We start from the raw sequence: 20,209 nt of genomic DNA, 5'->3' as shown, positions 1-20,209 counted from the left end.
GAGCCAGGATCTTCTTCCAGGTCTTCCATGTGAGTGCATGAGCCCAAGTGCCTGGGCTCCCACTGGCCATGTGAGACTATATGGAGCCTAAGCTCCCTGCTTCAGCCTGGCCCAGGCTTGGCTGGCGCAGCCATTTTGGAAATACACCAGCAAACAGCAGATTTCTTTCTCTGTCTGGAACTTTGCCTTTCAATTAAATAAGTAAATACATCTCTTAACAGAGAGGAGGGGGGCTAGCACCATGGTGTAGGCAGTTAACCTTTCTACATGGGTATTGCGTTGTGTCCCAGCTGCTCCATTTCCCATCTAGCTCCCTCCCTGCTCATGGCCTGAGAACGCAGCTGAAGATGGCTCAGGCCCGTGTCCCCCGCACCCTCATGAGACCTAGAAAAGGCTCCTGACAACCTCAGCTCCGGCCATGGTGGTCAGTTTGGGAGTGAACATTTTGGGATCTCTCTCTCTGTAAATCTGTCTTTTCAATAACAATAAATGAGCTTTTTTTTTTTTTTAAGATTCATTTATTTTTATTGCAAAGGCAGATTTACAGAGAAGAGAGACATAGATAGAGATCTGTCTGATGATTCACTTTCCAAGTGGCCTCAATGGCCGGAGCTGTGCCGATCTGAAGCCAGGCCTGGATTTTCCTCAAGGTCTACCATGCAGGTGCAGGGTCCCAAGGTTGGGCTGTCCTTGACTGCTTTCCCAGGCCACAAGCAGGGAACTTTATGGGAAGCATGGCTCCTGGGATTGGAGCCAGTGTCCATATAACATCCCCGTGTTAGCCACTAGGCTGCCATGCCGGGCCCAATAAATGAGTCTAAACAAGAGAGAAAGAGCCTAGTGCAATGGCTCACTTGGTTAATCCTCTTCCTACAAGTTTAGGGATCTCATATGGGTGCCAGTTCATGTCCCAGATATTTCACTTCCCATTCATGCTTGTGGCCTGGGAAAGCATAGAAGGCGGCCCAAAGCTTCGGGACCCTGCAACTCACGTAGCAGATCTGAAAGAAGCTCCCAGCTTTGGATCAGCTCAGCTTTGGTCATTGAAGCCATTTGGGAAGTGAATCAGCAGCAGACAGGGTCTGGACCACTCGACTCAAAACTCCATATTCCATCTACAGGGAAAATTTCAGGATCTGTGGTCTGATCATGTGTCTGAACTGGGTCTCCTCAGTTGCTGAAGCCTGTGCAGTGGACAGCATGCCCAGATGATCATGGGGGACACGACAAACAGCTGTCTTATCCAGTTCATTGAGGCCTGCATATGACATCTAGTACCATGGAAGGCAGAACAAATTGGACAGCTTTCAGGGCCTAGCTTTGACAGCGAGTATCCGAGCAAACTGAGACTCTAAGGTGGACTATGTCATCTAATAGACCTTGGAAGGATTTCCTCAACCTTATAGCAATAAAACCAACAACATCTCGGAACTATCAAAACCACTTAAGCAATATCCTTGGGACAGGTTTCACATCAGGGACCCTGGGATAACACTGGGTGGCCTCCCCCATTCCTGAGCACTGATGTGGTTGAATTGCTGGGAGCAGTCCTCTCCTCTTCTCTCCCCACTTTCCCCAGGTACATTAAAAAAAATAGAGAGACTGGAAACAGCTGTCTTATCCACTTCCCTCATTCCTCAATCCTCCCAACCCTCCCAACCCTAATAAGTGGTCCACATAGGCATGCATGGTTAACTATGTAAACATCATAAAAAATATAATTCTTATAAAAAATTATAAGCATTGGGCCTGGTATGGTAGCCTAGTAGCTAAAGTCCTCACCTTGCACGCGCCAGGATCTCATATGAGCGTTGGTTTGGGTCCTGGCTACTCTACTTCCCTTCCAGCTCCCTTCCTGTGGCCTGGAAAAGCAGTGGAGGATGGCCCAAAGCCTTGGGACCCTGCACCCACACGAGAGAGCAGGAGGAGGGTCCTGGTTCCTGATCGGCTCAGCTCTGGCCAGCCACTGTGGCCACTTGGGGAATGAACCAGTAGCTGGAAGATATTTTTGTCTTTTCTTCTCTCTATAAATCTGACTATCCAACAAAAATAAACAAATATTTTTAAAAATTATGAACATAAAAAAACAAGTGGGTATTGTGGTACCCAATGTTAAACTGCCACATAGGATGACTGTGTGCTGTGCCATAGTGCCCAGTCTGAGGACAGCCCATTCCACACGTCTGATCCAGCCTCAGTGTACATGGGAGGCAGCAATGATGGCTCACGTACTTGGGTTCCTTTTATACACATGAGAGTTTCTGGTTTTAGCCTGGCTCAGCCCTTTTTTTCTTTTTAAGGTTTATTTATTTTTATTAGAAAGTCAGATATACAGAGAAAAGGAAAGAGACAGGAAGATCTTCCGTCCAAAGATTCACTCCCTGTGGCCGCAATGGCTAGAGCTGAGCTGATATGAAGCCAGGAGCCAGGAGATCTTTCGGGTCTCCCATGTGGGTGCAGGGTCCCAAGGCTTTGGGTCATCCTCGACTGCTTTCCCAGGCCACAAGCAGGGAGCTAAATGGAAAGTGGGGCTGCTGGGATTAGAACCGGCGCCCATATGGGAACCCAACGAGTGCAAGTTGAGGCCTTTAGCTACTCGGTTAACACGCTGGGCCCCCAGCCATGTCTTTTGTAGTCACTGGAAGACTTTGTCAACCATTCAGACAAATGAATATATTTTAAAAAGCAACAAGAACAACAATAAGAAACTAGTAAAGAGAATGGTGCCTTCAAATGTTCTGAGATAGAGTGATTTCCAAGGTAAGGGGAAGAAGGCAGGGCACAGGATGGTATGTGTAGGACATCCTATCGTTTGTGTGGGAAGGAAAGTCAAACTGAACGTATGTGTGTTTATAAATGCAGCAAATGTCTTCAAGAACACAGAATGAATTCTGTTTGCCTCTGGGGAAGAGAACCAGGGAAAGGCGGTGGGGGCAGGAAGCGGAATAACTTTCTACTGTATCTGCTGAATCCCAGGCATGCGTTATCTATTCAAAACTCAATAGAAGTGTCCGAGGCCTGGTTGGTGGGAGAGGAGGTGAGGAGGAGGGTACAAAGCACTAGTCTTGTGATGCTTTAACCTGTCCCCCCCATGCTGTCATGGACTCCACTCTAGACCGCAATGGCTGGTGCCGCCTGACATCCTGAGCTTTTACCAAAGCCAGGCAGAGACTTGGGGAGATGAGACCACTAGCTCTCGTCTAAGCAGATGACTTCAAATCAAGCCAAAAGACAAGTGGCTGAAGACCTTCTCCACCTTTTTTATTCATTGTCTAACCAATAGACGTGGTCGGCTTGAACCAAAATAGGCTCAGATGGCCTCAAAAATCCTGTTCTATTGTAACACCACAGAACAAAACCAAAAGTGGGGGCACAGGTTGGCCTCATTTCTTTTCAGGTACCAATCACGCATCTGTACACGGGTGACTGATGCGTTAAAAACCGTGGGCAAGGCCCCACTGATCAACAGGCAGCAGCCATGAGCGCTGCACACACATTGTCACTCATACCGACCACCTCCTCCTTAGCCAGGAAGGGGTGCTGGCTCTTGGTAGGGACGAGGGATTGGTGTGTTAGCATGAGAGATGGTACCATTAGTTTTCTTTGGACTTTGAGGAGCAAGCGGCAGTGGACTGGCTTCCCTGAACCTGCGTAAGATAGCCCATGGGGACATGGAGCTGTGTCCTGGGACACGGGAAGTGGCTGCTCTCTAACAATATTTGTATGGGGTAAACTGTGCAGGGAGGGCCCTTTCAGGACTTAGTACTATGGTTTTCCAGAAAGCTTTTTGCACCTGGACTCTCCAAGAATCAGTAGGGGGAAATGGAGCACCCCAGGCCTGCGTGGGAGGTGCCTCTGCGAGCTGTCACCTAGTAAGGGATGAGGGGCCACGGAGAGATACAGGGGACAAGAAATCAGCTGAGACACTCCATGCTGGCTCTGACTCGCTCCATTTCATGCAGGAAGCTGTAGAACTGAGGCAAGGTTAATTCTGGAGAGAAAAAAAGAAAATCAGCTTCAGGTAAGTGTTTCCAACTCCATAGTATCATCCATGAAAATTAATTTCCACCTAGAGGCTTTCACTTTTGTTTGTCATGGGTAACTGATCATCCTAAAGGGCTAGGGCCCCAAGCTCAGGAGCCCTCAGCTCCACTTCCCAGGCACAGCCCCACTGCGCAGAGGGGCCAACAGGCATCGGTCCACGGCTTCGTGTCCTTCAGTTGCCAAGGCCAGCCATGGCTTCCCCATGCTTCCCTTTGTCCAAAACGCTCTCGGGCTGTAGGATCTCCAACCTGCCAAAGGCTTCTTACCAGCCCTTCCCTGTACCATCTCCAGTGCATGCAAAAGCAGTGGGATGGCTACCCCACAGGGTACTCAGCATTTGTTTTCTGGAAGAGATAACTTGTAGCTGGGCTTCATGAGGCCACTGATTGAAGAGAGCATGCTAAATATGAAAGGCTCACGTGGGAATTCAGACTCACCTATATACAAATTTTCAGTTTGATTGCCTTTCTTAACCACCAACTTTAACTGAGAAGGAGGAAGAAAAAATTCAATATAAAATGATGACAACTGCGCAAAGAAATTCTCAAAACCTTTTCACCTAATTAAACACAGAAGCATCCAGCTTCTTGTTTGCAAGCGATACAGAAGCAGTGTGGATTGTTCCCCATCAAGAGTCCCAGCAGGTCATGAGAATAAAGGGGCAGACTGTTACAAACATTATTAGGAACTATTTATCTGAGAGCAGGCATATCAGAGACAAAGTCCTCAGGTGGTGACACTGAGATCAACACAAGCATAGAATGGCTGTTTAAAGAAACTCAATATAGATTTCATAAAATTTTAACCAAGTCCAAACATCTATCTGTGTTAAGGGTCAGGAGAAGACTTACTTGTAAAAAGATGCTTCCCACTTTCTCCAGTTCGCTGCTTCCAGATGTCACTGTGGCACAGAAGAGAAAAACAAGAACTGAGTGACTGAGGGCTCAGCCTGAAGACCCCGATCTTACAGGTGGTCCAGCAGAAGGACACAACTTGTGCTCTTCAGGGAGTGAGCCCGCTGAGCCAGCAAGGGAAACAGCTGCTGAACTTGGACATCAAGTCAGAAGGCAGCTGCTGGCCTGCCCCGGCAGTGTAGAGGACTGAGGCTGCCCCTAAGTCCCTGACCCCCAACCTCTCCTCACCCCAAGCCCCTGGGACCGGCTCTAATGGCTTACCTCCAAACTTCCACTCCATGTCCACAAGCTGGTTAATCATCAGAGTCTGACCTATGGCCCGGCGAGCAAGGGTGGGGGCGTTCTGCTTCCACTGGAACAAAAGTACAGAACCGAAGTCACCAGCACAGGAAAACGCTGCCCCTCCGGATACTGCTCCCAGTGCAGCACCATGGAGTGTTTACACACAGTGGGAAGAATGCGGGGCCCAGGGCCGGGCTGTAGCACGCACAACCAGGGAAAGAGGAGTGCAGAGAAGACATCTAACTCACACAAACGCTTCCCTTCCTTCCAAAGCTTAACGCACATTGGAACAAAAACCGTATGGCATTTAAATTCAGTCAAATCAGAGAAGAACTGGACATGCATGACATGCTGCAGATGGTTAAAGCACTCTAATATTTATGTGAAGTCACATGAAATGACACATCAAATTCTGCCTTAGTCAGCATTTTTTCCCAATTAAAAAAAAATCTTAACTTTGATTAAGAAGAATTAATACCTTTTCAGAAAAGTAAGTGGCTTTCTCCTCACTGAGACCTGCAAGAAAACAGAAGGGTTTGCTAATAGGATAAAAAGTCGAAAAGGCCCTCTCCTGGAGCAACCCGGGCCAGGAACCTACCCAGAGCCAGGAAATCGGCCAGTACCTGCTCCGCGGAGAGACTCTTCTTCAAGGCACCTGGAAATGGGAGAAATCAGTTAAAAGGGCCAACCAGGCCCGGCGCAATAGCGTAGTGGTTAAGGTCCTCATATGGGCGCCGGTTCTAATCCCGGCAGCTCCACTTCCCATCCAACTCCCTGATTGTGGCCTGGGAAAGCAGTCAAGGACGACCCAGAGCATTGGGACCCTGCACCCACGTGGGAGATCTGGAAAGAAGTTTCTGGTTCCTGGCTTCAGATCGGCGCAGCACCGGCCACTGCGGCCACTTGGGGAGTGAGTCATCGGACAGAAGATCTTCCTCTCTGTCTCTCCGAAGCCCTTGGCATATCCCCTGTGACGCCTGCATTGTTCTGCTGAGGGCTTAGGTTCTTGAAAACACTGTGGCAGCAGCCAGCCTTCTGAGTGTTTCACCTGCAAGTTGCAGGCTGCAGCCTAGAGCCACAATTAGGAAACCACTTCAAAATTTATGCAGGTCTTCGTAAACCAGAAGACCGAGAAGATATCTCACCTCCGTGAACAGGGGGAGGTGGAGGACCTGAACTGACACCCTAAGCCCAAGGGTCCACCCCTATCTCACTCCAGAAAAATAATCCTAAAGACTGTTGTTGTGTCCTGTAAGATCAGCCTTGTAAACAAAGGGAGGAAATCTTTTATCTCCAAAATCAGGCTGTGCAAGGAAGCCACAGGGAAATAGAAAAGACAGGACCCCAGGAAACTTGGGCCACAAAGACTGCTTAAGGGGGCCGTTTCCCCTGCCAATCCAATTAACTCCTAACTGCCCTGAGCACTACTCCTCCATTTACACCCATTTTTTTAAAATTTTATTAGTGATGATGTTTACACAGTTGATCAGGGTGAGAGGGGTTGAGGATCAGGGCATAGTGACCCTTGTTTACACATTTTTTCTTCCCGTGTATGGAGGAGGGGGGGATAAAAAAGAAACCACGGCCAGCTTTCCAACTGCCACATTACACCGGGGACTGGGGAACTGCCACCTGGTGTCATCTCAAGGTCTCCATTGTGAAGCCTCTTCTGAGGGTTCTGTTCGTGTGTTTTGGATAGTTCTGAGATGCTGCTGGATATTGCTGCTCCAAGGATGAGGAAATCTTTCCGAGGTCAATTGGCTATCATAGTCCGCCTCTGAGCCTCCACTGGCGCAGAAATTTGCTGTCGAGCTTCACGGGGGTAGTTGATGAATTTGTTCTGCCCTCCACCCTCAGCAAACTAACGGGTGCTGTGGCCCGCTCCAGCCCTGCCCAACACATGCTTGGCCCTCATTACACCCACTTCTAATCCAGTATTTGGTTTAGTGATCCCCAAACACTGTAAAGTGGGGATTGTGATTACAACCTTTAATTTAACAGGAAACTGAGGGTCAGGAGTTGACAAATGCAAATACTCAAGAGTTGTCCACTGCACAGCTATGCCGCAGAAGGCCTGTGGAGATGCAGACGCACCGTGTGCTCAGCGGGATGCAGTCTCCAACACTAGGCTGGTCTTGGGGCACTCAGATCTTGAATGCCAAAAAGATTTTAAAACCTCAATCAGGATCGCACCCGACCAGGGGGGAGGGGCGTGGGGAGGGGTGGGGGATTCCCAGAGCCTATGAAACTGTCACATAATGCAAAATAATTAATAAAAAAAAAACCTTCAATCAGACATGTTCCTCTGTAAGAAACCCAAAGTCTGATCTGCCTCCCCCAGAACCCCTTCTGTTCCTTGTGAACTCTGCTGTTGTCTGAGGCATTTCGATGAAAGTGTGGAAAAATGGAAGCAAAAGACAAATGCGAGGCGCCCAGGGTTGTGGGTGGTGGGTTGAGCTGCTGCCTGTGACACTGGCGTCCCATGAGTGCAGGTTTCAGTCCTGCTGCTTTTGTTTTTTGAATTCATTGTTTCCTTTGTTTTGTTGAGAGCGAGCTCAAGAGAGAGTGCTTCCATAAGTCAGTATACACCCTCAAAGGCTGCAATAACAAGAGCTGGGTCAGGGCAAAAGCCAGGGGCCAAGAACTTCTTCCAGGTCAACCACCTGGATGCAAGGGTTCAAGCTCTTGGGCCATCCATTCTGCTTTTCCAGATGCATTGGCAGGGAGCTGCATCAGAAGCATGCAAAGCTGTCATTACACGCAGTGGCTTAACCCTCTAGGTCAAAGTACCGCCCCTTACTGCTCTACTTTCAATCCAGGTTCCTACTGATGCACTTGGGAAAGTAGCAGATGATGGCTCAAGCGTTTGGGCCCTTTTCATCCATGTGGGAGATGCAGATGGAGTTCCTGGTTCCTTGCTTTGGACTGACTCGGCCCAGCAGCCATTTAAAGAACGAACTAGTAGAGAGAAGATTCTCTGGGCCACTCTTCTATGCATTGAGGCCGGTTGTATAATGCAACAGGTTAAGCTGCTGATCGCAATACCGGCATCCCACACTGGAGTGCCAGTTTGAATCCTGCCTGCTCTCCTTCCAATCCAGCTTCCTTCTAATGCGCTGGCAAAGCAAGGGCTAATGGTCCATGTCCTTGAGCCCACGCCATCAATGTGAATTCCAGACGCCTGACCTCAGCTCGTGGCTGCTGCAGCCATTTTGGGAATAAACCAGGGACTGGAAGATTTTTTCCTTTCTGCTTATTTCCACTCTGTCATTCTGCCTTTTAGGAAAAAATTTTAAATGAATAAAGCTTAAAGAAATCTTTGCATAGTTTTTCATAATCCACATTTTCTATAAGGTTTCTTTAAAATATATATATATTTGTTTTGCGCCCGGCATGATAGCATAGTGGTTAAAGTCCTCGCGTTGCATACACTGGGATTCCATATGGGTGCCGGATCTAATACCGGTGGCCCCGCTTCACTTCCCATCCAGCTCCCTGCTGGTGGCCTGGGATAGCAGTTGAGGACGGCCCAAAGCCTTGGGATCCTGCACCTGCATGGGAGACCCGGAAGAGTTCCTGGCTCCTGGCTTTGGATTGGCTCAGTTCCAGCTGTTGCGGTTACTTGGGGAGTGAACCATGGGACAGAAGATCTTCCTCTTTGTCTCTCTTCCTGTCTGTATATCTGGCTTTATAATAAAAATAAACAAATCCGTAAAAAAAAAAAAAAAGAAACAAAGAAAGAAAGGCAGAGTTACACAGAGAGAAAAAAAGAGCAAACTTCTATCCAATGCTTTACTCCCCAAATGGCCAAAACTGCAGGGGCTGGGACAGGTGGGATCCAGGAGTCGAGTTTCTTCTGGTTACCCACGGGGGTGAAGAGCCGGACTGGAAGTGGAACAGCTGAGGGCCTGGTGCTGGGACCAAAAAATAATTTTTTTAAAAGACTTATTTATTTTTTATTGCAAAGTCAGATACATAGAGAGAAGGAGACACAGAGAGAAAGATCTTCTGTCTAATGATTCATTCCCCAAGTGACCTCAATGGCCGGAGCCACACCAATCCGAAAGCAGGAGCTCAGATCTTCTCTTCCAGGTCTCCCACATGGGTGCAGGGTCCCAAGGCTTTGGGCCATCCTTGACTGCTTTCCCAGGCTGCAAGCAGGGAGCTGGATGGGAAACAGAGCTGCTAGGATTAAAACTGGCGCCAAAATGGGATCCCGGCGCGTTCAAGGTGAGGACTGTAGCCACTAGGCTACCACATTGGGCCCGAAAAACAATTTAAAAAACAAACAAACAAACAATATGGGGACCAGCATTGAAGTATACCATATAAAGCCACCACCTGCAGTGCCAGCACATGTGGGTACCTGTTTGAGACCTGGCTGCTCTAAGTATTTATTTATTTTTAACTTCTTTGTTAATTTTAATTGGAAGGCAGATACAGAGAAAGAAAGAGGAAGAGAGAGAGAGAGAGATCTTCAATTTATGGCCTCACTTCCCCAATGCTCTAAAGGTAGGAGCTTGGCCCCTTTGAAATCAGGAGCCTGTAGCTTCTTCTGGGACTCCCACAAGGGAGCAGGAACCCAAGTGCTTGGATCATCTTCTGCTGCTTTTCCAGGCACATTAACAAGAGACATGGAGGTCAGTACCTGCCATGATCCCATATGCATGCCAGTTTGCTCCACATCCAATCCAGCTCTCTGCTAAAAACTGAAAGCAGGAAGATGTCCCAGGGCTCAGTACTATGACTCAGTGGCTAAATCCTTGTCTTGCAAGCACCAGGAACCCATATGGGTGCCGGTTCTTGTCACAGCTGCCCTCACTTTCCATCTAGCTCCCTGCTTATGTCCTGGGAAAGCAGTGGAAGATGGGCCAAAGCCTTAGGACCCAACAGTCGCATGGGAGAACCGGAAGCAGCTCCTGACTCCTGGCTTCGAACTGGCCCATCGCCAACCACTGAAACAATTTGGGGAGTAAAGCAGCAAATGGAAGATTGATACTTCTCTTTCCATGACTCTGTCTTGCAAATAGAGTGATAAATCTTTAAAAACAGAAACAACAACAGAAACCCCCAAGCAGCTGGATGGGAAGTGGAGTAGCCAGGCCTTTGAACCAGCACTGGAAAGCAGGTCTTTCTGTCCAGGTCCTTCTTGTAGGCTGGTTTAATGTAGCACCACTTAGGTGCTAGACAAGGAAGGCCATTACGCTTCAAGGAACGACGAGCAAGCTCTTTGTTCTGTAGCTACCGGGCATCGGCACAAACCACACTTTAAAAACAGATGTGGGGCCGGGCGCAATAGCGTAATGGTTAAAATCCTCGCTTTGCACACGCCGGGATCCCAGCGGCCCCGCTTCCCATCCAGCTCCCTGCTTGTGGCCTGGGAAAGCAGTCGAGGACAGCCCAAAGCCTTGGGATCCTGCACCCTTGTGGGAGACCCGGAAGAGGTTCCTGGCTCCTGAATGGCTCCGCTCCAGCTGTTGTAGCTGCTTGGGGAATGAAACGTTGGATGGAAGATCTTCCTCTCTGTTTCTCTTCCTCTTTGTATATCTGCCTTTCCAATAAAAATAAATAAATCTTAAAAAAAAAAATCCACAGATCTGCATCATGGCAGACCTCAAATTTATAACTCTTTCCAACTTTTTCTTAACGACTCCTTTGTCCTAAGCAATGCGAGTATTAAAGCAGACCTGTACCCCAACCTCTGTGCCTAATAATGGAAGAAACTTATAAACATCAGGACTAGAGTCTCTACCACGTCACTTGTAAAAAATGGAAAATGTCCTTCAAAATTTTTTTTATTAATTTTATTTATTGGAAAGTCAGATCAGATTGAGAAGAGGAAAGACAGACAGCAAGACCTTCCATTCACTGGTTGATTTCCCAAGTGGCAGCAACAGCCAGAGATAAGGCAATCTGAAGCCAGGAGCCAGGAACCTCTTCCAGGTCTCCCACATGAGTGTAGGGTCCCAAGGCTTTGGACCGTCCTCCACTGCTTTCTCAGGCCACAAGCAGGGAGCTGATGGGAAGTGGAGTAGCCGGGAAACAAATCAGTACCCAAATAGGAACCTGGTGCTTGCAAGGTGAGGATTTAGCCACTGAGCCATCATACCAGGCCCCAGTTTTTGTTTTGTTTTATTTTAAGACTTATTTATGGACTGGTGCAGTAGCCTAGGGGTTAAAGTGCTCACCTTGCATTCACTGGGATCCCATATCGGCTCTGGTTCATGCCCTGGCTCTTCTGCTTACTATCTAGCTCCCTGCTTGTGGCCTGGGAGAGCAGTAGAGGATGGCCCAAAGCCTTGGGACACTGCATCTACGTGTAGACATGGAAGAAGCTCCTGGCTCCTGAATCCTGGCTTCAGATCAGTTTATCTTGAGCTGTTGTGGCCACTTGGGGAGTGAGCCAGCAGATGGAAGACTTTTTTCTCTGTGTCTCCTTCTCTCTGTTTATCTGACTTTCCAATATTATGAATATTTTTAAAAAGATTTATTTATATTTAAATAATTGAAAAGCAGTGTTAGACAGTAAGAGATTGTCTACCGGTTGGCTCATTTCCTAAACGGCCAGGGCTGGAATGGGCCAAAGCCAGGAGCTTCTTTCTAGTCTCCATCATGGGTGCAGGTGTCCAAGGACTCAGGCCATGTGTTGCTCTTTGGGTGGGGAAATGGGAACAGCCAGGATTCAAACTGGAAGCCATATGGGATATTAGCATGGCTGGTGGCAACTTAATGTAGTTTGCAACAGTAATGCCCCCTGGGCTGGTCTTTAAAGCCTCAAACAGCACAGAGGACAGAACACGTGTAGAGGACAATGAAGAATTAGTTTAGCCAAGAATCACTTGGAAATGTAGCAAGCATTGTTCTTCCCCTCAAAGATCTACAGGAGTTTACTCAGCCTAATTAGAGAAGCCTGAAGAATAGGATTCAACATGGAATTACTTGACTTTCTGTTGCTCTAATAAAATATCTAATGTAGTTTGTTTAAGTCCAGAGAACCCAGCATAGGCTTGGACCAAGACGGGTCATGTGCAGCAAGAGGCAAACATCTTGAACAGGAAGCCAAAGACTCAGAGATCCACACTCTAGAGGGCAGTGTGTTCCTTCCCAAGGTCAGGGACTCCAACAATCCAAGGACCATACACTAAGCCCGCCTCTTACCAGTCCCATCAGCTCCCACTTTGTCACACTGCAGACCAAGATCTAAACACAAGAACCTTTGTGGGATGAAGCACATTCAAAACCAAAGCAGAGGGCCCGGCACGGTGGCCTAGCAGCAAAGTCTTCACCTTGAACGCACCGGGATCCCATGTGGGCGCAGGTTTTAATCCTAGCAGCCTCACTTCCCCCTCGAGCTCCCTGCTTGTGGCCTGGGAAAGCAGTCCAGGACAGCCCAAAGCTTTGAGACCCTGCACCCACGTGGGAGACCCAGAAGCAGCTACTGGCTTCTGGCTTCAGGTCAGCTCAGCTCTGGCCGTTGTGCTCACTTGGGGAGTGACTCATCGGACGGAAGATCTTTCTCTCTGTCTCTCCTCCTCTCTGTATACCTGACTTTGCAATATAAATAAACCTTTAAAAAATAAATAAATATTTTAAAAAAATAGTAAAGGACTTGGTGTGGGGGGTGGACAGAAAAAAGTAGAAACAGGCAGTGTTAAATAAACGCCTCCTGTTTCCAAGGACCACGTATTAAATCCCTCCTGTTTACTTTCTCTCTTCATTTTTTTTTTCCAGTTTGCAAAGCAGGATTTATTTCTCGGGAGAAAAAGAGGGAAAAGGGCTCCTGCCATAGTGGCAGCAGGGGACTCCATTGTCACGAGGAAAAACCCTCAGTTCTGGATCCAAGGAAGAAAAAAATTCCCCTCTCTCTTCACTCTTAGAGCACCGTTGAAAGCTTCATCAGCTCTTTGCAGGGCTAAATGAGGAACTTGGCGACAGCTGTCAGAACTGGCCCTAAGAGAGTGGAGGCAGGCACAGGAGCGCCCGCCAGCACATCAGAGGAAGAGCTGCCCCATTTGGACCAATGGAAACCAACCCTAAATAAAGAAAATGCAGGAGACAATGGGACACTTGACCTGTGGCTGCCTAGTGCTCTCCCAGATAGGAATAGTGGCACTGTGGTTTGATAAGGGGAAGAAAACCCTTTATCTTTCAGAGATAAATAGCTCATAGGTATCTAGGAATGAAAATATTTCTTTAAAACAATCCGATCTGGGGGCTCAGCGGCGTGGCCTAGTGGCTAAGGTCCTCGCCTTGATCCCATATGGCCGCTGCTTCTAATCCCGGCAGCTCCACTTCCTCTCTGTCTCTCCTCCTCTCGGTGTATCTGACTTTGTAATAAAAATAAAATAAATCTTTAAAAAAAAACAACAAAAAAAAAACAATCCAATCTGGAAAGCAGAGAGAAAAAATGGGCTGTGTACAGAAAAAAGGGTTGATAACTCTGGAAATGAGCTGTCTTAAAGAATTACATGCAGGGGTCCAGCGCAGTAGCACAGTGGCTAAAATCCTCTCCTTGTACATGCTGGGATCCCATATGGTCACTGGTTCTATCCTGGTGGCTCCACTTCCCATCCAGCTCCCTGCTTACGGCCTGGGAAAGCAGTGGAGGACGGCCCAAAGCCTTGGGATCCTGCACCCGCATGGGGGACACTCGGAAGAAGCTCCTGGCTCCTGGCTTTGGATCAGGTCAGCTCCCATCATTGGGGCCACTTGAGGAGTGAACCAGCAGATGGAAGATGTCCCTCTCTGTATCTCCTCCTCTCTGTATATCTGACTTTCCAATAAATATAAATAAATCTTAAAAAAAAAGAATTATTTGAAGGTCCACCCTAGTGGCTAAAGTCCTCACCTTGGACACCTGGGATCCCATATGGGCACTGGTTCATATCCTGGCTGCTCTACTTCCCATCCAGCTCCCTGCCTGTGGTCTGGGAAAGCAGCAGAGGACAACGCAAACCTTGGGACCCTGCTTCCATGTGGGAGACCTGAAAGAAGCTCCTGGCTCCTGGCTTCGTATCGGCTTGGCTCTGGCTATTGCGGTTACTTGTGGAATGAACCAACGGATGGAAGATTTTTCTTTCCTTCTCTCCTTCATTCTGTAAATTGGACTTTCCAATAAAAATAAAATAATTGTTAGAAAAAATAAATCCGGGCCTGGCGGCGTGGTCTAGCGGCTAAAGTCCTCACCTTGAACACACCGGGATCCCATATGGTCGCCAGTTTCTATCCCAGCAGCTCCACTTCCCATCCAGCTCCCTGCCTGTGGCCTGGGAAAGCAGTTGAGGACGGCCCAAAGCCTTGGGATGCTGCACTCACATGGGAGACCTGAAGGAAGTTTCTGGCTCCTGGCTTCGGATCAGTACAGCACCGGCCGTTGCGCTCACTTGGGGAGTGAACCAACGAATGGAGGATCTTGCTCTCCATCGCTCCTCCTCTCTGTATATCTGCCTTTCCAAAAATAATAAAACAAATCTTAAAAAAAAAAAAAGGCTACAGGTGCTAGCACTGTGGCACAGCAGTTATGCTTCCTCCCGCAGTGCCATCATCCCACATGGTGCTAGTTTGAGTCCTGGGTGCCCCTTTCCAATCCAGCTCCCTGCCAATACACCTGGGAAGGCAGCAAGACAGCCCAAATGCTTAGGTCCCTGTCATCCACACGGGAGACTCAGATGGACTTCAGGCATCTGGCTTCAGGCAGGGCCATACGGAGAGTAAATCAGCAGATGGAAGAGCTTTCCTTCTTTTTAACTACCTTTCAAATAAACAGATAAGTCTCTCCAAAAAAAAAAATTTTAAATGCAGGCTACTGTATAGCCAACACTGTATTTTATTCCTAACATCTGTACCACGAGCTGCTCTTATGACTCCATTTCTCAGATAAGAAATTAAGGCTCCAGAGGCTCAATTTCCTGGAGCACAATAGTTACATTATCTGATGTGACCAAGACTCAAATCTCATCTCTGATTTGGTAAGTGATGTGTCCCTCCATGCTCTCGCTACTTACAGAAAATGAGCTGTTACAGACACTAATAATCTTGCTTGCAAACTACATGCCCAGGAGCTAGCACTGTAGTGTAATAGGTCAAGCCTCCACCTGTGGGCCAGCACCTTCCCATATGGAAGCCTGTGTTCCACTTCCCATCCAGCTCCCTGTTGGAAAGTCAGATATACAGAGAGGAGGAGAGACAGAGAGGAATATCTTTCATCCGTTTATTCACTCCTGAGGTAGCCACAACGGCTGGGGATAAATTGATCTGAAGCTAGGAGCCTGGAGCTTCTCTTTAGGTCTCCCATGCAGGTGGCAAGGTCCCAAGACTTTGGGCCATTCTCTACTGCTTTCCCAGGCCACAAACAGGCAGCTGGATGGGAAGCAGGGGCCGCCTGGATTAGAACCGGTGTCTATATGGGATCCCAGCGCTAGCAAGGTGGGGACTTTAGCCACTGGGCTATCATGCCTGGCCCACCTACCTCCCTGTTTATGCACCTGGGAAAGCAGCAGAAGCTTGCCTAGTTTCTGGCTCCTGGCTTGTTTGGCCCAGACCCAGGTACAATGGAAGGAGTGAACCAACAGATGGAAAATTGCTCGCGCTCTCTCTTTCCGTCTCCTGATCTGTCACTTCATCTTTCAAATAAGCCATTTATTTGGTTTTTAAGCCTCTGTCTGGCATGCCTGTATTCTATACCACAATGTCAGTTCAAGTCCTGGCTACTTCGTTTTGGATCTGATTTCCTGCTAATGCAACTAAAAAGCAGCAGATGATGGCCCCAGTACTTGGGTCCTTGCCACCCATGTGGGGAGACCTGGCAGAGTTCTTGGCTCCTGTTTTTGTTTTGTTTCTTTCTTAAAATTGTTTACATAGTTGAGAAGAATACACATCCCTGTGTGGGCTCTAATTAGGGTGGGGAGAGTGGAGGTAAGGAGGAAGGTGGGTGGGACAAATGTTTCAGATTTTTTTTCTCCTATAGCCTTAGGGAGAGGGGGAGAGAGCCACTGTTTGCTGCCAAACTGTACCCATCAGCACCCAGGGAAGGGTGGGGGCGGTCGTTTGATGATGCCTTTGAGACTCCCAAAGTGGGGAAGAGTGTCCCAAGGGTGTGAGTTGAGTGGTTTTGATAGTTCTGAGAAGTTGCTGGTTTCATTGCTCTAGGGTTGAGGAAAATCTTTGCAAGGTCTTTTGGCTGCTCAAGTCTACCTCAGTGTGCATCCAAAGGCCCAAGAACATGTTGCAAAGCTTTGCCAGGAGAGTGGTCTAACCTGTTTTGCTTTCCATCCTCTGATGAGGCACTCGATGTCCTCCACTAGCTCAGGTCCTTTGTGAGCATTTGGACATGCTGTCTACCGCATGGGCATCAGCAACTAAGGAGGCCCAGTCCAGACATGCACTCAAAGGTCGGACCACACATCCTGTGATTTTCCCTGTGGTTGCGGTTTGAGTCCAGCCATCTAGTTGGGGAGTCCCCCAAGAAACCTCACGTCAGATGACCTCAGACTGCACTCTTGTGTGCACCAGCCAGTGCGTGCAGAGCCAGTTTTACTCCATCACCTGCACCATGGGCTCCTGGCTTTAAGCCTGGCACAGCTCTTCGTGTTGCAGCCATTAGGGGAGTGAATCAACAAATAGAAGTTCTGTCTCCCTCTTTCTCTTTTTTCCCTTTCTCTCTCTGTCTCTGTCCTACTGTCTTTCAAATAAAGAAATATTCAAAGATTACACTTAGCGCACAATACGAAAAACTAAGAGCAATCTTATGGCAGCACTTAGCTATAAGCATTATATTGTCATGATCTCAATCAATCTTCACATGTTCCATACCCTTTAGAAAGAAAGGCGTAGAGGTGGGTAAAAATCACTCTGGGGAGGGTTTGTTACAGGTCAGAAAGGCAGGTGCCAGGCTAAGGCACATCACTCAATAAAGGATGGACATTGTGGTGACCTAGGCAGCCAGTTCAGGGTCATGAGCTTGGAAGTCACTCCCCTACCACCTAGGTGTTCCTTCCTGCCCACCTGTGACTCTCACCTATCACCTGAGAGGGGGCGGTATTGCATTGTTGTGTAACCACTCCCCTCACAAGCTCTTTAAAGGCCCATGAAAAGGAAGGGCTCTTTGGTCATGTGTTTCCATCGCTCTGGCACTCCGACTCTCGGCTTCCCCAGTACCTCTGAGGACAGGTATCCCCTGAGCATGGCCCCTGTGTGTCTACTCCTCACCCTCTGTTTACTGTTGGGGTGGGACAATGAAGATAGCAATGCTAAGACGCTTTGTATTTCTAATTTGTGTACTATCAGAAGTTCCAGGAGAGTTGAGGTCTAGCAGTAGTGGAATGTGGGCAGAGAAGCCAGGGAAAGGTGAATGCCTGCAGCTTTGTAAGTGTGTCCAGGTTACTTATTGCACGTCTCTTAGGATAACTTATACTGTGGGGGAAGCTGGGACACAGGTCTTTAGCTTAATGTATGGACTTGAGGATAATGACCATTTCTTCCTCTTGGGGTTACAACTGATTGGACTGCCATATGGACTTGTGATTTGCTATTTCTAGTGGGCCCTGCTATTACCGTGCTTTGTTAATAAAGACTTCTTAATAAACCTTATACATGCCTGGCATGATCTCGCTTGCACCCTGCAATAGACATGAATTGAAAATGAAGGCCACCTTCTTTGAAGCATGACATTTTGATCACCATGTGATTTCCCTGTCAGGACCAGCAAAACCTGGGCCTCGAGCGGTAGCCTACTGGTTGCAGTCCTTGCCTTGCATCCGCTGGGATCCCATATGAGTGAAAGTTTGTGTCCCGGCTGCTCCACTTTTACTCCAGCTCCCTGCTGGTGCACTGGCAGAGCAGTAGAGAATGGCCCGAAGCCTTTGGATCCTACACCTGCGTGGGAGAGCTGGAAGAAGCTCCTGGCTAGTAATTTCAGAACAGCTCAGCTCCCATCATTGGGGCCAGTTGGGGAATGAACCAGTGGATGGAAGAACTTTCTCTCTGTCTCTCCTTTTTTCTCTGTAAATCTTACTTTCCAAGAAAAATAAATACATCTTAAAAAAAAAAGAAGACCACTAATGTCTGTTAAAGCTGTGTCTAACCACAGGATACACAAGCTGCAGCCAGGATACACAAGCTGTGCCAGGATACACCACAGCCACCTTGAACATCACTCTCTTCCACTGGAAATGACCTGAAGAGGCAAACTCAGATTCCTAAAATTCTCCATCTCTCTCTCTATATATATCTGTCTTAAGATTTGTAATTCACGGACTTGGCGCAGTGACCGAGTGGCTTAAGTCCTCGCCTTGAACACACCGAGATCCCATGTGGGTGTTGGTTCTAATCCCGGCAGCTCCACTTCCCATCCAGCTCCCTGCTTGTAGCCTGGAAAAGCAGTGGGGATGGTCCAAAGCTTTGGGACCCTGCACCTGCGTAGGAGACCCGGAAGAACTCCTGGCTCCTGGCTTCGGATTGACACAGCATTGGCCTTTGCAGTCACTTGGGGAGTAAATCATTAAGCGGAAGATCTTTCTGTCTCTCCTCCTCTCTGTATATCTGACTTAGCAATAAAAATAAAATAAATCTTAAAAAAAAAGATTTATAATTCATGAGGAACCAGTATTTCTTTTTTTTTTTTTAAAGATTTATTCATTTTATTACAGCCAGATATACACAGAGGAGGAGAGACAGAGAGGAAGATCTTCCGTCCGATGATTCACTCCCCAAGTGAGCAGCAACGGGCCGGTGCGCGCCGATCCGATGCCGGGAACCTGGAACCTCTTCCGGGTCTCCCACGCGGGTGCAGGGTCCCAAAGCTTTGGGCCGTCCTCAACTGCTTTCCCAGGCCACAAGCAGGGAGCTGGATGGGAAGTGGAGCTGCCGGGATTAGAACCGGCGCCCATATGGGATCCCGGGGCTTTCAAGGCGAGGACTTTAGCCGCTAGACCACGCCGCCGGGCCCGGAACCAGTATTTCTATAAAATCCAATGACAGGGCCCAGCAGCGTGGCCTAGCGGCTAAGGTCCTAGCCTTGATCCCATATGGCCGCTGCTTCTAATCCCGGCAGCTCCACTTCCTCTCTGTCTCTCCTCCTCTCAGTATATCTGACTTTGTAATAAAAATATAAAATAAATCTTAAAAAAAAAATTCAATGACAATTAATTGCCAGAAGTAGAAAATTAAACAACATGCAAGGGCCCAGCGTGATGGCCTAGTGGCTAAAGTCCTTGCCTTGAACGCGCTGAGATCCCATTTGGGTGTTGGTTCTAATCCCAGCAGCCCCGCTTCCCATCCAGCTCCCTGCTTCTGGTGGAAAAGCAGTTGAGGATGGCCCAAAGCTTTAGGACCCTGTACCCACATGGGAGACTTGGAGGGGCTTCCTGGTTCCTGGCTTCGGATTGACACAGCATCGGCCTTTGCAGTCACTTGGGGAGTGAATCATCAGACGGAAGATCTTCCTCTCTGTCTCTCTTCCTCTCTGTATATCTGACTTTGCAATAAAAATAAATAAATCCTTAAAAAAAACATGCAAAACACAAGCCTTAGATAGTTAAAGTGGGGACTTCCTGGAAGAGGCTGGCTGAACTCTCAGGCTGGCTGCTGGGCATGGGCCCTCCATCAGCTGTCCCGCGACTTGGTTCAAGACACTCTTCAGATACCAACTTCCAGACACCCCAGTGCCCTACATCTGATGACACAGTATTTCCATGTGACATACAATGACCTACACACATCCTCCTGTACACTTGAAGTTATCTCTAGATTACTTTATGATACTGAACGTATTGCAAATGCCACGTAAATAGTTGTTAGACTGTATTGCTAAGGTAATAAAGACTGAGGGGGTAAAAAGGAATGTACGTGTTCAGTGCATGTACTGTATGTACCTATTCACTTGGGTCCCGGCCCTAGACTGCGAGCCCCACCCATGTCTGGCTTGCGACAAATGCTGGCTCTGTGCCCTGGGCATGCCTGAGTGAAGCCAT

The 20,209-nt window shown here is 48.1% G+C and overlaps 1 protein-coding gene across 2 annotated transcripts in view; it reads right to left on the bottom strand.

Moving 5' to 3' along the window:
- Positions 1 to 2,658: 2,658 nt before the first annotated feature.
- Positions 2,659 to 20,209, bottom strand: part of COMMD7 (COMM domain containing 7) — a 28,528-nt gene continuing 10,977 nt past the window's right edge. For both annotated transcript variants that reach the window (XM_058679467.1, XM_058679466.1), the window contains exons 4-9: positions 5,839 to 5,895; positions 5,719 to 5,756; positions 5,220 to 5,310; positions 4,896 to 4,945; positions 4,482 to 4,530; positions 2,659 to 3,991 (exon numbers count right to left, since the gene is read on the bottom strand). In XM_058679467.1, the coding sequence (XP_058535450.1) occupies positions 3,915 to 3,991; positions 4,482 to 4,530; positions 4,896 to 4,945; positions 5,220 to 5,310; positions 5,719 to 5,756; positions 5,839 to 5,895 (362 nt within the window). In that variant the 3' untranslated portion in view covers positions 2,659 to 3,914. The remainder of the gene's footprint in view (positions 3,992 to 4,481; positions 4,531 to 4,895; positions 4,946 to 5,219; positions 5,311 to 5,718; positions 5,757 to 5,838; positions 5,896 to 20,209) is intronic.

This window comes from Ochotona princeps, chromosome 22, assembly GCF_030435755.1.
Source record: "Ochotona princeps isolate mOchPri1 chromosome 22, mOchPri1.hap1, whole genome shotgun sequence".
NCBI classification, from domain to species: Eukaryota; Metazoa; Chordata; class Mammalia; order Lagomorpha; family Ochotonidae; genus Ochotona; species Ochotona princeps.
The sequence above is the reverse complement of the archived record's forward strand: the minus strand, read 5'-3'. Positions and strand labels throughout refer to the sequence as shown.